The sequence below is a fragment of the Saccostrea cucullata genome, unplaced genomic scaffold (genome assembly GCF_032062105.1).
Source record: "Saccostrea cucullata isolate Sc308-1 unplaced genomic scaffold, CSIRO_AGI_Scuc_v1 ctg663, whole genome shotgun sequence".
Taxonomy (NCBI): domain Eukaryota; kingdom Metazoa; phylum Mollusca; class Bivalvia; order Ostreida; family Ostreidae; genus Saccostrea; species Saccostrea cuccullata.
In genome coordinates, this window is record NW_026925177.1 from 206920 (window position 1) to 222500 (window position 15581).

General features: G+C 33.5%; 1 protein-coding gene across 1 annotated transcript in view; it reads left to right on the plus strand.

Moving 5' to 3' along the window:
* The first annotated feature begins 112 nt into the window (after positions 1-112).
* The window catches only part of LOC134268236 (E3 ubiquitin-protein ligase RNF181-like), a 27523-nt gene continuing 12054 nt past the window's right edge, over positions 113-15581 (plus strand). Inside the window, exon 1 of the mRNA XM_062750426.1 lies at positions 113-271. Coding sequence (XP_062606410.1) covers positions 192-271 — 80 coding nt within the window. The 5' untranslated portion in view covers positions 113-191. The remainder of the gene's footprint in view (positions 272-15581) is intronic.

Genomic DNA, 15581 nt, shown 5'->3' on the forward strand with positions numbered 1-15581 from the left:
CATTAATTAACGAAAAATTTATGGATTATTTCATTTTCTTGCTAAAAGTAAACAATTATATCGTTTTATAGATAACATAATAAAGTTGAAAAAATATTCATCTTCTATTTATTTTAAAAATGCTATAAGCGGTCTTAAACTTTCTTTAAAAGTTGCCTCGTCATTTTAGAAAAAGCTAATATTTGTAAATTATGGCATCATATTTTGATGAACATGATTGCGAACCTTTAAAAGATGGTGAACAGCCTAATCATTTACTTCACATGGCCAGGTAAGAACTGTTTATTATTTATTTTGTACCATTCTGAAGATGGTTCAGTCAAATAAAAGCTTCTCAAGTTTCTGTAGATTTCGGGTGACTGGAAAAACCCGAAACCCCACCATTTTTGGAGAATACCCATACAGGAGGGGTGAAACCCCAATAAAGTGGTGGAAACCCCATAAAATTGAACGTAATGGGGTACAATAAGGCCTAAGGTGATTTTTAATTGAATGATATTGACATCCGTAAATTTTTATAGCCAATTTTACCTCAGAATCGACGGAAATTGGGCGCCATTACGAGTTTACCGTACACCACGCCCGATCTAAATTCGAAGCGAGCTGTTTGTTAATATAATTGTATAGATAATATTAAAATAATTCATAATTATTTCCACAATTATATTTGTTTCACAATGATAATAGTAAAATATTAATTATGTAATAAGTATTTAACAAAAAATGTAAGGACGTTAGCCATTAAGAAAATATGAATTTGTGTATTAATTATTATACATATTATCCCAATGTTACCAGCTCTAGCCACGTGGAGGCCTCCTTTTTGTAGAGCCATAATTTTAAAAAAAAATTTCATTTAGGATATTTTAGAGAATATCTGAATTTAGAGATATGAAAATATCCAAAAGCTTCAAAGCAACATTAACAAAAAAAAATAGTAAAGATAATTCATTACTATAATTCATTACTTATTTGTTACAAAGAGAATATAAAAAATAAATAAAATTCAAAATATGAAAATTCTGAATTTATTTTTGAGATTTTAGACAAATTCTGAATGTAGGGATATAAAAATTTGAAATTCAAAGGTTCAAAGCAACAATAAAAATAATAATTACTTAATATATGTTAAAAAGAGAACAAAAAATAAATCAAAGTCAAAAGATGAAAATACTGAAACCTGAAATAAATAGTAAATTAAAATAATATATCAATTTTCAAATATATAGATATTTTATTTCAAAGTAACTTTTTTATGTTCTTTTCTTAGAAAAAAAAATTTTTACATCAGTTGTTTACATTTTGAATTGTCTTTAAATTATACAACATATATGAAATAAAAGAAAAAAACAGAAGAAAAAAAAATCACACAACAAAATAAAAGAACTGAAGTTTTGATGGAATTTTAACTATGAAAAATGTCTGTTTGAACTGGTTGAAAGATAACTGAAATTATTTGATCATTTCCAAGCACAGGTATTTTATGTAATTTTAATCTTACATCAACTGACGGTACTACCACTATAGTTAGACCACGTACCTTAGGTAAAAAGATAGGTCAACAAAAACGTAAAAAAGTGGACAGGACTACAACTTTAAAAAAATCTAAAATACAGTAGATCAGAGGCCAATAATCAGTCAGTCTTAAACCAAAAAACAAAACCAAAAATGTTTTTAAGATTGTATATTTATTATTTTTTCTAGAGTAGGGCTAGTATCAGGCAGTATTCCTCCCCCGCCAGACGGGTGCAGACCAGTGAATACTGTTTGGTGTTGTGTTAGGTTAGAAATTGAGTAGGATTAGTATCAGGCAGTATTCCTCCCCCGCCAGACGGGTGCAGACCAGTGAATACTGTTTGGTGTTGTGTTGTGTTAGGTTAGGTTAGGTTAGGAATGTTATTGTTTTTTTAAATGTTGCTAATTATGTTCCCCAAACGAAGTTGGGGAACATATTGTTTTTACTCTGTTTCTTATTATGTCGCCCCGAACGAAGTCGGGGACGACATATTGATATTGTACGCATGTTTTTTTTATCCAGGCTGTTTCTCGGAGATGGCTGGGACAATCTTCCTGAAACTTTCCTTCAAGGACGATCACTGGTTGTAGTTGTGCAGTGAGGTCGTTCAGTTCCAATATGTCTACCGTTGCCATGGAAACCTGTAAAAAGCGACAAATTTTGTCCGAGAGTGTTCTCTCTGGTCCCTTAAACGTTCGTCATGAAACTTTTCTTATTTTAATGATTAGTATCTGTAGTTCTGCAACTCGTATTTAAAATTTTCATATAATCGATTATTGCCATGGAAACCAGGTGAAAGTTAAAATTCTTTAATTTCGATTTTCTCAATAACTACTCAGGCAATCGTTTTGAAACTTTCAATGTTTATTCCTTGCAATGTGTCAAAGTGATTTCTACTTTCAAAATAATTGTAATGAGTCGCTCACGGTTGCCATAGAAACGAAACAGAAAAAAAGATTCAGATGTACACATGTGTTCTCCAAGGTCTAGGTCAAAGGGTCAAAGTTCGTCGTATCCAATAAAAGTTCTTTTCACAAGGATTACATATTTGAAATACGAAAGCCCTAGTACTTACCGTTCAAACGTTATGGCTATTTACTATGTTCAAGACGCCCCCCCCCCCCCTCTTTTTATGAAGCACACAGCCAAGTAGAATACACAGATATAACATATACAACTTACAAGTAACTTTTTAAAATCTTCATTCATAAAATTCAGTTCCCGTCATGTGATATTTTGCCATCATTCATTCTCCTTCTGTTTTGTCTCTTGAATTTATAAATATTTTATTTTATCTATATAAAAAAAAAATAACGATTGTCAGCTGCATTTATTATCATTTCGCGTTTTCTTGTATATCTATCACTTGTATATTATTCATTTCATTAGATAGTGCAAGTATAAATTAAAAAATTGGTACGTCATTTCCATAGTTTTTATTCATTCATAAATTCTTTGATCCGCTCCTGATGATTCGCAAAGCCTTGATCACCACTGTATACAAAACATTCATCTCGCCGAAAATGTTCATGATTCCGCTAAACTGAGAAAGTTCACACATGATTTATTATCTCATAACACACATCAGCTCTCTGCAATGCAGAAATGCTCGAATTGAAGGGGAAAATTCAGGAGTTATTGATGAGAAAAATTCAGGAGTTATTATGTCGCCCCGAACGAAGTCGGGGACGACATATTGATATTGTACGCATGTTTTTTTTATCCAGGCTGTTTCTCGGAGATGGCTGGGACAATCTTCCTGAAACTTTCCTTCAAGGACGATCACTGGTTGTAGTTGTGCAGTGAGGTCGTTCAGTTCCAATATGTCTACCGTTGCCATGGAAACCTGTAAAAAGCGACAAATTTTGTCCGAGAGTGTTCTCTCTGGTCCCTTAAACGTTCGTCATGAAACTTTTCTTATTTTAATGATTAGTATCTGTAGTTCTGCAACTCGTATTTAAAATTTTCATATAATCGATTATTGCCATGGAAACCAGGTGAAAGTTAAAATTCTTTAATTTCGATTTTCTCAATAACTACTCAGGCAATCGTTTTGAAACTTTCAATGTTTATTCCTTGCAATGTGTCAAAGTGATTTCTACTTTCAAAATAATTGTAATGAGTCGCTCACGGTTGCCATAGAAACGAAACAGAAAAAAAGATTCAGATGTACACATGTGTTCTCCAAGGTCTAGGTCAAAGGGTCAAAGTTCGTCGTATCCAATAAAAGTTCTTTTCACAAGGATTACATATTTGAAATACGAAAGCCCTAGTACTTACCGTTCAAACGTTATGGCTATTTACTATGTTCAAGACGCCCCCCCCCCCTCTTTTTATGAAGCACACAGCCAAGTAGAATACACAGATATAACATATACAACTTACAAGTAACTTTTTAAAATCTTCATTCATAAAATTCAGTTCCCGTCATGTGATATTTTGCCATCATTCATTCTCCTTCTGTTTTGTCTCTTGAATTTATAAATATTTTATTTTATCTATATAAAAAAAAAATAACGATTGTCAGCTGCATTTATTATCATTTCGCGTTTTCTTGTATATCTATCACTTGTATATTATTCATTTCATTAGATAGTGCAAGTATAAATTAAAAAATTGGTACGTCATTTCCATAGTTTTTATTCATTCATAAATTCTTTGATCCGCTCCTGATGATTCGCAAAGCCTTGATCACCACTGTATACAAAACATTCATCTCGCCGAAAATGTTCATGATTCCGCTAAACTGAGAAAGTTCACACATGATTTATTATCTCATAACACACATCAGCTCTCTGCAATGCAGAAATGCTCGAATTGATGGTGGCATGTCAGATTCGTTTTTCGGTAGAACCTCTAAAATGAAAGTGAAAGAGGGAAATTTCAGAGTTCTCACTGGCGTTACAATACACAAAATAATTCGGCTGATCTTCTTCATAAATTACATTTCCCAAGCTTTTATCATAGGAAAGATACTGCCAATTAACAAGTATGAGGCTCAGTTCAGTACATCTGCCAGATTTCTTTTATGCAAGTCTGCAAATTGAGGAACTTGTAATTTTCCTGCACTACTTTCTTCTCCTACCGATTCTAAAAATAATGAGTGGGATGTACCGAATTAAGGTCTTCCGTTTCCAATGGAAAGGACTGATATAACTCAATGGTTGTTCAAACTTAGCTTATGGACTTTTGTTTTAGTGATGATAAAAATGAAAGTCTTGTCTAATACGGGGCGACATATGCTATTGCTTGCAATAGCAGACTTTCTAGTTATTATTATTATTTTTCTTCTTCTTCTTCCTGGGTACTTTTTTGTCCGGGAATGATCTTGTAAACTGTTCGTCCGAGGTAGGTAAAACCTTTTTAGGGTAAGTAGACATGTTATGCAGATTTGCGGAATCAAGGTCATTTTGCGCGCACGTGCTTGCAAGAGCGCGCACGTGCAACACTTGAAATAACCAATATAATAGATATAGTCGGAACTTTTCTATTTTTTGATAAAATGCTTTGAAACTCATAATGTAAGGATACATTAGTAGTATAGACAAGATGGCATGGTCAAAATAGCAAGATCTCACGCGCATGCACGTGCGCTTCGCTCTGATTGGCTGAAACTAAAGTCTCAATATCTTTCTTGTTTCTTGTCATAATCTTTTGAAATTTTGAACATGGTCCTACATTATGAAGATCTAGAGCATGATATATTAAAATTTTAATAAAAGCATGCGCATGCGCGCGTGCTGCAATCTGATTTGCTAAAACTTTAAATGGCTATATCTCCTTTGTTTTTTGACGAAATGCTTTGAAATTTAAAACGTAGTCATGCATTACGATATCCTAAAATATGATATAGAAAATATTCATGAAATCACGCGCATGCACGTGTGCTGCAATCTGATTGGCTGAAACTTCAAATGGCTATAACTCTCTTGTTTTTCAACCAAACAGGATGGGATTTAGAACTTGGATAAATATAAGGGACTCCTCCAAGAAGGTGTAGTCATTATGCACGTGCTTGCACGTCAAATGAGTAAAATAAAAAATACACTCGAATGAGTGCATTTTTTTAATACTTTTGGATTAAATGCTTTGATATTATTAAAATTTTAGATAGTGTAGACTATGGAAGGGAATTACCGCCAAAAGTCTATGTATCTTGCTTTTATTCTTATTCTGCCTACTTCTTTATGCTTTGTTATTATTGTAATTATATGTCACTTTATTGTTTTTATATTCGTCTTTATTACATTCCACTTTGACTTTTATTCTTCTTTATTTTGCCCTTACTTCTATGTTGCTTTATTCTTGTAAATTCATTTTACTTTCTTGTATATTGAAACAGTTTCTTAAATGATTATGTCTATTACGAACGTGAATTCAATCACACAAAGAATGAAGCATATTCAATGAAGACGAATACAAGTTGTCAAAATTTAGTGCCGCATTATAACGCTAGGTGGCAGGGGTGTTCGCTACGAGTGTTGGTAAAACTAGGTAAGCAAACCCGGGCCGGGGTTATTCGAGTTTTTTTCAATTTTCTGCCTTAATACTATATCAATCGCACTAAAATTTTCATATGATGTTTGTAATAAGTTCAGGTATGTACCCGATAATGCCATTCCCTCGGAAGAAGGTAAGATTTCCCCTGGAAGACTGACTACATAATGGTGCTTGCTTCGGAAGACTATACAGTGAGACTTCCCCCGGGGAAGTTTCAATATATAGCTAGTCTTCCGTGGGAAATCTCGCTGTATAAAGCAATTTGTCCCCCTTCAAAGCAACCCCTCCCCCGAATAGTTTTTTTTAATCGTAAAACAATGTTTGTATAATAACGTTTTCAGTTTATAAAGAAAACTTATCCGTCCTATATGAATAAATGTTTAAATGATATCATTTTACATTGGCGTCGGAAGCAAATTGAAAGTGGGGGTCTAAGAGTAAAAAAAATTTTATGCCTTCCAAAAAAAAAAAAAAATGACAAGCAAAAAAAAAAAGAAAATTTCCATTTCCCAAATTTTTCTCCAAATACCACCATCTTCCCTATTTTTAACCTATACTGCGGCGTGTCCGTGGAAATGGGGGGGGGGCTAAATCTAAAAAGCAATGTTCAATGTCTATACTAAGTATATATTTGGAAAAAAAGAAAAAAGTGGGGGGGGGGGGGCTTAGCCCCCGGTTCCGACGCCTATGTTTTAATAGTGGTTAATAATTAAACCATTTTAACCATTTAGTTAAACATAGATAATCTTCACGAGTACAAATGGATAATGACTTCCTTCTCCGCCCCCCCCCCCTCCCCCCTGGATGCAGCCCCCCACCCCCCGGTTGCAGTCGCCTGCGTGGCACTGTGGTTACGGCGTCTGCTCTAGAGTCACGAAACACAGTAGTAAGGAGTCGATCAATACCACTATGGGACGTGGAGTTCGGTCCTTCGGATGAGATCTAGACCGTATTATCCAAGGTCCCGTATCGCAGTAGGTGCTGGCACGAAAAAAGATCCCTCACTGCTCAATGGCAATAAGTGCCGAGTATATAGGACAAATTTGCAGCTCTCCACCGGCAAGAGGTGGTTTCTCCATTTGAGTTAAAATTCTCGAAATTAAAGGGACGTTATACAATGTACAATCATTATCACACCCTCAAGCCTCAATAAATATATCACCCTCTGGTTTTCTTTACCAATGTGATGTATTGGGGAATTAGCTGTGGCTGATGTGAGAAACTCACAATCACAGAATAAACCTAAAAAGACAGAATCAAATCTGTAGAATTTCAATGAACTTTATTACTTGAGACCAGATCGGAAAGTCTTTCAAATACAAATGAAAATCAATCATGTTAAATTTTACAAACAGACATACAACTACATTGAAAGTATAAAAATATTAAAAATGTAAAAATTATTATTTATAAACAGTCATTAAAGTAACATGACAAAATCACCGTCAGAGAAAAATCCATTTTATACTAAAGAAAATATCTGTACAAACTTTTATTTTTAAATCAATGCAAAGAATAATAAAGCTTACCGATTAAACTGTTATAAAAGTTTGTCATAATGATCAATTGAACAATAGCCGAATATCAAAGATTAAATAACTTTTGGCAGCTGTAGAATTTTGCGCTACAACTTTCGGTTTTAGCTTGTAAACACTTATTTCTACGCCTCCGCTGACTAGAGAGTTACTAATGAAATTTTAGCGGTAAATTCAAAATACAAAAATTTCAATGTAAACAAAAGTAAAAATTCAAAGAAAATCTTTTCAGAAAATTAGAGGCAAACTATGATTAAGAAATTATGTAAAAATAAAGTGAATTGATATGAGTTACAAAATAACATAAAATGTTTTCTAAAAGTAAGTGAGTTAAGTATTTTACTTATCAATGAAAATTAATATTGAACACAATTCATACTGTAACAGTTAAACAGTCAAACAAAGAAATCTACAAATTTCCTATAAAATTCCTTAGTAGACCTAAATTAAAAATTACTGACTTAAGTAAATATTGTTATTTAAAGATAAAAACTATTTAAGAAATTTAGAGTAAAAATTAATAAAAACTTACCTAAAAAGACAGAATCAAATCTGTAGAATTTCAATGAACTTTATTACTTGAGACCAGATCGGAAAGTGATTTTACTAAAATCACTTACCGATGCGGTCACTCTACAGATTTGAATTCTGACCAATCAGGAAGCAGTATAGCAAAATAGTTTTAGCCAATTTCGGCAAAGGTTCTTTTATGTTTGACACTAATTGCTTAACTAACGAAGGTGTTAACTCAATTACTTATCTGTCCGCATACGCTTTTTTTTTTATAACAAAGACGGATTAAGAAAAGCCGAAACAAAGTAAACATTTTCCGTGATGAGGAATTTCTTAGTGTCAAGTTAAGTGTATACAGAGTTTTATTTCTAACGATGCCGAAATAAGAAAGAATTTATTTATTTACTCATTGGCTTGCTATGACAATTTGATCTTAAAAGACATGCTAATTTCATACAAAGAAAGTGAGAAATAACTTTATTACCTAGAAATCTAAAATCTAAATATTCACAAGTGACAAGATGTCACTATCAAAAGAACAAAACATTTTTCCTAAATTAAACTAGACATGGCAAGAAACTGTGCAAAATTGAGTAATATTACATGTTGACAGTTTAAAGCATATTTTAATTATCGTTAATCAAGAATCATGAGTTTAAGCTATATTTCAATTTTAACTCATGAATTAAAAATTCATGTATTCATAAATGTTACATTAAAAGTTTAAATCTAAAGTTTAAACTTATTAAGCTATATTTCAATTTTAACTCATGAATTAAAAATTCATGTATTTATAAAAGATAGTTATAGATAAGTTTAAACTTTAGATTTAAACTTTTAATGTAACAAATATACTAACTTCCGTCTGTACGACCTCCTTATGGGGTAAGTTTCACCGGTAGAGGGGAGGGTGGCCACGAAACATTTTCCCAAACGTAACAGACTTTCTACTACTGGAAAAGTTCAGCTAAAGGCTTGCTGCCCCCATCCCTTACACTTTTTGTTGCAGTACTAATAGTCAATTTATATATTGAATATTAAAAGTCATGTACTTAGTGGCATAGGAGTAAAATTTAATATTGAAAAAAGTTGACGACCCCCCACCACCACCACCAAATAGAATTTTCAAGTTTTAAGATTTTTTTTAGCTCTCCTGGCTTATGTAAAATACGGTGCGTACTAAAGATATTTCTTTTCTTTATTGAAAAGTGCTATTTCAATATAAAATATTCTAGCAGAAAAGAGACTGGGGAGTTTCTAGTATGCCTGGGGTGTAGCCTGGTTCCGACTTCGCCTACCCATAAAACTCCTCACTCCTTTGCAAAGCCCCGTCCCTAGAATCACACGCATGAGCAGTTACTATCTGTCGTTAAATAAAGTTCAGTTCAGTGGAAGGTCCTGAAAAACAACTCAATTTATAAGGGGTAACTAGTATCAAAATATTTAACATTTTATGTCATTTAAACTGGAATTCAGTTATCCAACAAATAACTTTAATAGAGTTATATTTTTCAGGCGAGAGAACAGTGACGTAGAATCGTTTTTGAAAATTCAAGCTACCCGTCTGAAAACAACTTTACAAGCAAAAAAAAAAAAAAAATTAAAAACAAGGAAATTGTCCAGACTTGAAAATACATAGGTGTCAGAACCGGGGAGGGGGAGGGGGAGGGGGGCTTAGCTCCCACTTTTTTTCCCAAAGATAGACTTATTATAGACATTGAACTATTGCTGCGTAGGTTTAGACCCCTCCCACTTTCCATGGACACGATGCAGTATAGGTTTAAAATGGGGAAAGTGGTGGTGTTTTGAAAAGAAATTGACACTGAAGTTCGAACCCCCCACCACCACCACGAAATAAGATTTTCGTGTTTGGACAGTGGACATTTCTTTTTTTTTTTTGCTTGTCAAGTTTTTTATTGAAGGTCTAAAAAATATTTCTTACACTTTGCCCCCCCTCACCCCCAACTTTCACTTTGCTTCCGACGCCAATGAAATCCTATTTCGGGGCGGGGTGGGTTTTGGGTGAGATTCAACGTCTTTTATAGTATCAAATTTAAATTTTCTCCCTACTGTACTACATTAACATTATTTGACCCTTACCCTTACAAAAAGTGGGTCGGCCTTTCAATGAACATATTCAGTCAAGTATATAAAGTTATGTCTGAAAAAAAAGCCACTATTCCTGTGTGCCCAGAGAAAATAAATATGGAGTTTCCATCATTGGATCGGGTGATCAGATCCGGTCCTCAGAAGTTCGATTGATAAAGTATTACGGCAGAAAATTGAAAAATCTCGAATAACTCCGGCCCTGATTTGCTTACCTAGTTTTACCAACACTCGTAGCGAACACCCCTGCCACCTAGCGTTATAATGCGGCACTAAATTTTGACAATTGTATTCGTCTTCATTGAATATGCTTTATTCTTTGTGTGATTGAATTCACGTTCGTAATAGAGATAATCATTTAAGAAACTGTATCAATTTAAAAGAAAGTAAAATGAATTTACAAGAATAAAGCAACATAGAAGTAAGGGCAAAATGAAGAAGGATAAAAGTCAAAGTGAAATGTAATAAAGACGAATACGAAAACAATAAAGTGACATATAATTACAATAATAACAAAGCATAAAGAAGTAGGCAGAATAAGAATAAAAGCAAGATACATAGACTTTTGGCGGTAATTCCCTTCCATAGTAGACAAGATAAGATGGTCGTTACGCAAATGAACACGCGTGCAATGCCTATTTTTTTAATATATTTTGTATTTTTCTTGGAAGACCTTGATTAAGTCTAAGTTCCATAAAGTATTTCTTATTTAATAGAGATAACAGGGAATATGGCACCAAAAGGGAGTTGGGGAGCGTTTGGGGAACATCTGTAACGGTCCCCGTTACAATTAGCACTAGTTAAATTATAAATTCCTTTCTCTAAAATTTTTATTATGGTATTTTATTTCATGTATATTACTTTCATTTGGCTGTAATATTTTTATATATGAACAAAAGATTGAATAGGAATAATGATCCAGTATCTTTAAGTTTTTTTTAAAAATCTTTTTAAAGTTTTTTTTTATTTTTTATCTTTCGGTCATCTTTCAGTCCTTTGGTTTTAATATTTTTGTTTCAAAATTCAAATCATGGCTCTACACTTAAGGAGGCCTCCACGTGGCTAGAGCTGGGAACATAAGGAAACTGTGAATATTTTCAGTTATTACTAATTTAAAAGGTCTTTATTTATTAATTTGTCATGAATTATCAAAATTATCAAAAATTCATATTTTCCTTATGTGTGTGCTAACGTCCTTAAAATGAAATTCTGTAAAGCATAACTGTACAATTGAGAATAGTAAAGGTTCAATGTATATACACATGCCCTGCCAGAGGGGGGTTGGTCAGACTAGCTGGGAACCCAGGTGTTTAAACAAAAGGTGTTTATTATCAAGTTGACCAAGAGGTCAGAGGTCATCGGACCGGTAAGTCGATTCAACTTGGGTTCCGGTGAAATTCTTAAAATTATACCATTTTACTGCATAAGAACAAAAAAAAATGTGCAAGAATACGTGATATTCATTGATGAAGACATTTATTGTACAATTTTGGTAAAATCCAACGTTAAATCGATAGTTTCTTTGTGATTTGTTTGTGCTATGTGTAGCCAGTTTGAGTTCAGCTGTGAGTTTAGTTCACGTACATTCACGCGTACGTACATTCTATGTTGTTGATCCGTGTCTGTTATCTCTATGTGATTTTGATTCTGTCCTTGTCTTTGTCATCCTGTACCAAAATGTCTGAAACATCTGATATTCTAAAAGAGAGCCATTCTGTAATTTACGGCAAGCCAGAGTCGGAATGTGAAAACGATAAAGAGCTAGAAAATCAAATCACATTATCCTCTATACACACCCTATTGACCCAAATGAACTGTAAATTAACGGACATCCAACACAGGAGTGATTCACTCGAATCCAGACTCAGTGCTATTGAAAATAAAATGGCCTCCTTTAATGAACTACAAGGGTCTGTAAATATGCTAAAATCGCAAGTATCAAAACTTGATGAAAGAGTAACAAGTGTGAAGAATGATGTTCAAAACTTTGACACAGATATGAAAGCACTGGGAAATGTCTTCGATTCAGTCAAAGATGCAACTGAGGCGAACAAGAACCAAATTGTGAGCAATATGAAAGCTACAGAGCAGTGTCTTCGTACCCAAAAACAAACCGAAAATGTGTTAAAAGCTGTGAATGATGCTAACGAGGCTCTACAAAACTCAGTTACAGACCTCAAAATGCGCTCAATGCGAGACAATCTTATTTTCTCAGGAATACCAGAACGGAGATTCGAGGATACTGAAGCTGTTCTTCAAGATTTTATCCAAAGAAAATATAGACTAAATTACGAAATCTCGTTTGAACGTGTACATAGAATGGGAAAATGGAACGAGTTTAGTGACCACCCAAGAAATATTGTCGCAAAATTTACGTTTTACAAAGATAGAGAGTTCATCCGCAGTCGAGCACCGCAAAAATTAAAACACAGTAATGTTTGGGTAAATGAGCAGTTCCCTCCTGAGATTGAGGAAAGAAGAAGAAAACTCTATCCGGTTCTTCGGCAAGCATTGAAAGATCATAAGCGCGCCAAGCTTGTGAAAGACACGCTGTACATCGACGGTAAAGAATACATACCATCAGCTGGATCCGCGCCCAGCGCACCTGTACAACCGTTACCTACCTGGAATTCGACCTCGAGTTATCAACCGATGGATCAACAGAGCACGCCGCAAAATACCGACCGCCAGGCACTAAAACGACAGCGACAGGGATCTACACCTGAGCAGGCATAGGAAATCGCGGGAGAACAAACTGACAGGGACAAATCCCTGAAAATTTTATCCTTAAATGTATGTGGACTTAAACAACGACTTAATTATCCAGAGTTTTACGATTTCATCTCTAAGTATGACATAATAGGTCTTTCAGAGACTAAAACCGATGATTCGGACAATATACACATAACCGGCTACACAGTTTTCATGAAAAATAGACACAAATTATCAAATAGAAGATCTGGTGGGTTAGTTATAGCAGTACGAGACGATATTATAAAACATGTAAATATTTTGAAAACAGATTGTAAATTCATTTTTTGGTTCAAACTTAGTAAATTTCTACTTAATACTTGTGAAGATGTCTTATGTGGAGTTGTGTACATTCCACCAGAAGGGAGTAAATATTCCTCTCCCGACTGTTTTTTAGAAATAGAGCAAGAAATTTTAAACATGGCAAATAACTGTAAATATGTATGCTTATTTGGAGATTTCAATGCCAGAATTGGTAAATTACACGACTATTGTACTTCTGACGAATTTTTGACACAGGTAACTCATAGCCCGATTCATTCAGAGATTGCTCTTAGATGTTCGATATTTAATGACCACCAGATTCCTTTAGAAAGAGTTGTACAAGACTGTACTGTAAATAATTATGGACATAAATTTGTTGACTTTTGTAAAAATAATGACTTGTATATTGTGAATAGCCGGGTTGGCAGAGATAAAAATACAGGTAGTGCCACATGTAAGAATAGCAGCACTGTTGATTATGTTGTAGCCAGTGCAAATATTTTTGAAATTGTGGAAAATTTTGAAATTATTGATTTTTGTAACCTTTTTTCAGATGTACATAATCCAATAACTTTTTCGTTCACTAATTGTAACAAAGAGGTCAAAAGTTGTAGAACAGGTAAAAATCAACCAAGTGTAAAATTATGGTGTGCGGACAAAGCAGACGATTTTCGTAGCAATATTGAAGTGAGTTCTGTATTAGCCATAGAAAATGATCTAGATAGACTATCTATTAATATTGAAAGTATTTGCAGGGATGATGTTACCAAAATAGCGAAAAACATTTGTGAAGTTTTTGTTAATTCAGCAAAAGAAACGTTTGGTATGAAAAAAAATATAGAAAACCCCTCAATGGATAATAAAAAGTGTAACAAACCCTGGTTTAACCAGGAATGTAAAACAGCAAGGAGAAAATTCCATTTAGCAAAGCGAATTTACAATAGAAATAAAACAATTGAAAACAAAGGCGACCTTAAATCAACTAGCAAACAATACAAGAAAACAATGGATAACTGCTTGAAGGGTTACAGAAATAAATTAACTCAAAAACTTGCCCATTTACGTTCAACAAACCCGAAAGATTATTGGAGAATTTTAAATGCATCAAGTCAAGATAAAAAATGCGCTGTTGAAATCCAAGATATGTTTCTATTTTTAAAAGAAATGAATGAAGGCAATACTAATGATGCTAACGATGACGAAAATTACGACTTTAGATTAGATGATACAAATGATAACTCAGACCATGTAGACAGTATTATCAATTGTGAAATTGTCGAAGAAGAAATAATAGCGGCTATTCAGAAACTTAAGAATGGTAAAGCCGCAGGGTATGATAACATTCTAAATGAACATATTTCTACAACATTGTCAACGTTTTTACCATTGTATAAGAAGTTTTTTAATATAATTTTTGATAGTGGTTTCGTTCCAGATGAATGGTTAATTGGTATTGTTAGACCGATATATAAGAATAAGGGCGACCCAACCCAGCCTGAAAATTATCGTCCTATATCTCTGCTAAGCTGCCTAGGCAAACTTTTTACCCGCATATTGGCGAATAGACTAGAAATGTATGCAAATGAGGTTAACCTTCTAAATAATAATCAAGCAGGTTTTAGGAAAAATTACTCAACATTAGACCATATTTTAACTTTGCAATTTCTATCTGATATCCTTATGAAAAGAAAAAAGAAACTTTTTTGTGCATTTATTGATTTTAAACAGGCATTTGATACTGTATGGAGAAACGGTTTGTGGAATAAGCTATTCAGAAATGGTATTAACGGTAAATGTTTCAATTATATAAGGAATATGTACATGGGAATTAAGTCTTTAGTGAAACAAAATGGAATGTCCTCGGGATTTTTTGAATGTAATGTCGGGGTAAGACAAGGCGAAAATCTGTCACCTTTTTTATTTTCTTTGTACATAAACGATCTTGAAGAATTTTTGGTAGAAAAGGACATAGTCGGATTACAAACTATTAGTAAAGAAATTGAAGATGAATTATTACTACATTTAAAACTTTTGATTTTATTTTATGCTGATGACACTGTTATTTTGGCAGAATCTGCTGATGATTTACAAAAGGCATTGAATGAATTCTATACTTATTGTACTCAATGGAAACTTAATGTGAACGTTGATAAGACAAAAGTCATGGTTTTCTCCAAAGGGGCAATGTTAAAGAGGAAATTTTATTACAATACCCAAAATATTGAAAATGTAAAAGAATTTAAATATCTAGGAATTGTATTATCAAGAACAGGTTCATACTGTAAAGCGAAGAAACATCTTTGTGAGCAAGCACAGAAAGCAATGTACGGGGTGATAAGAAAAATTAGACAATTTAATTTATCGATCGAATGTCAGCTTGACTTGTTTGATAAAGT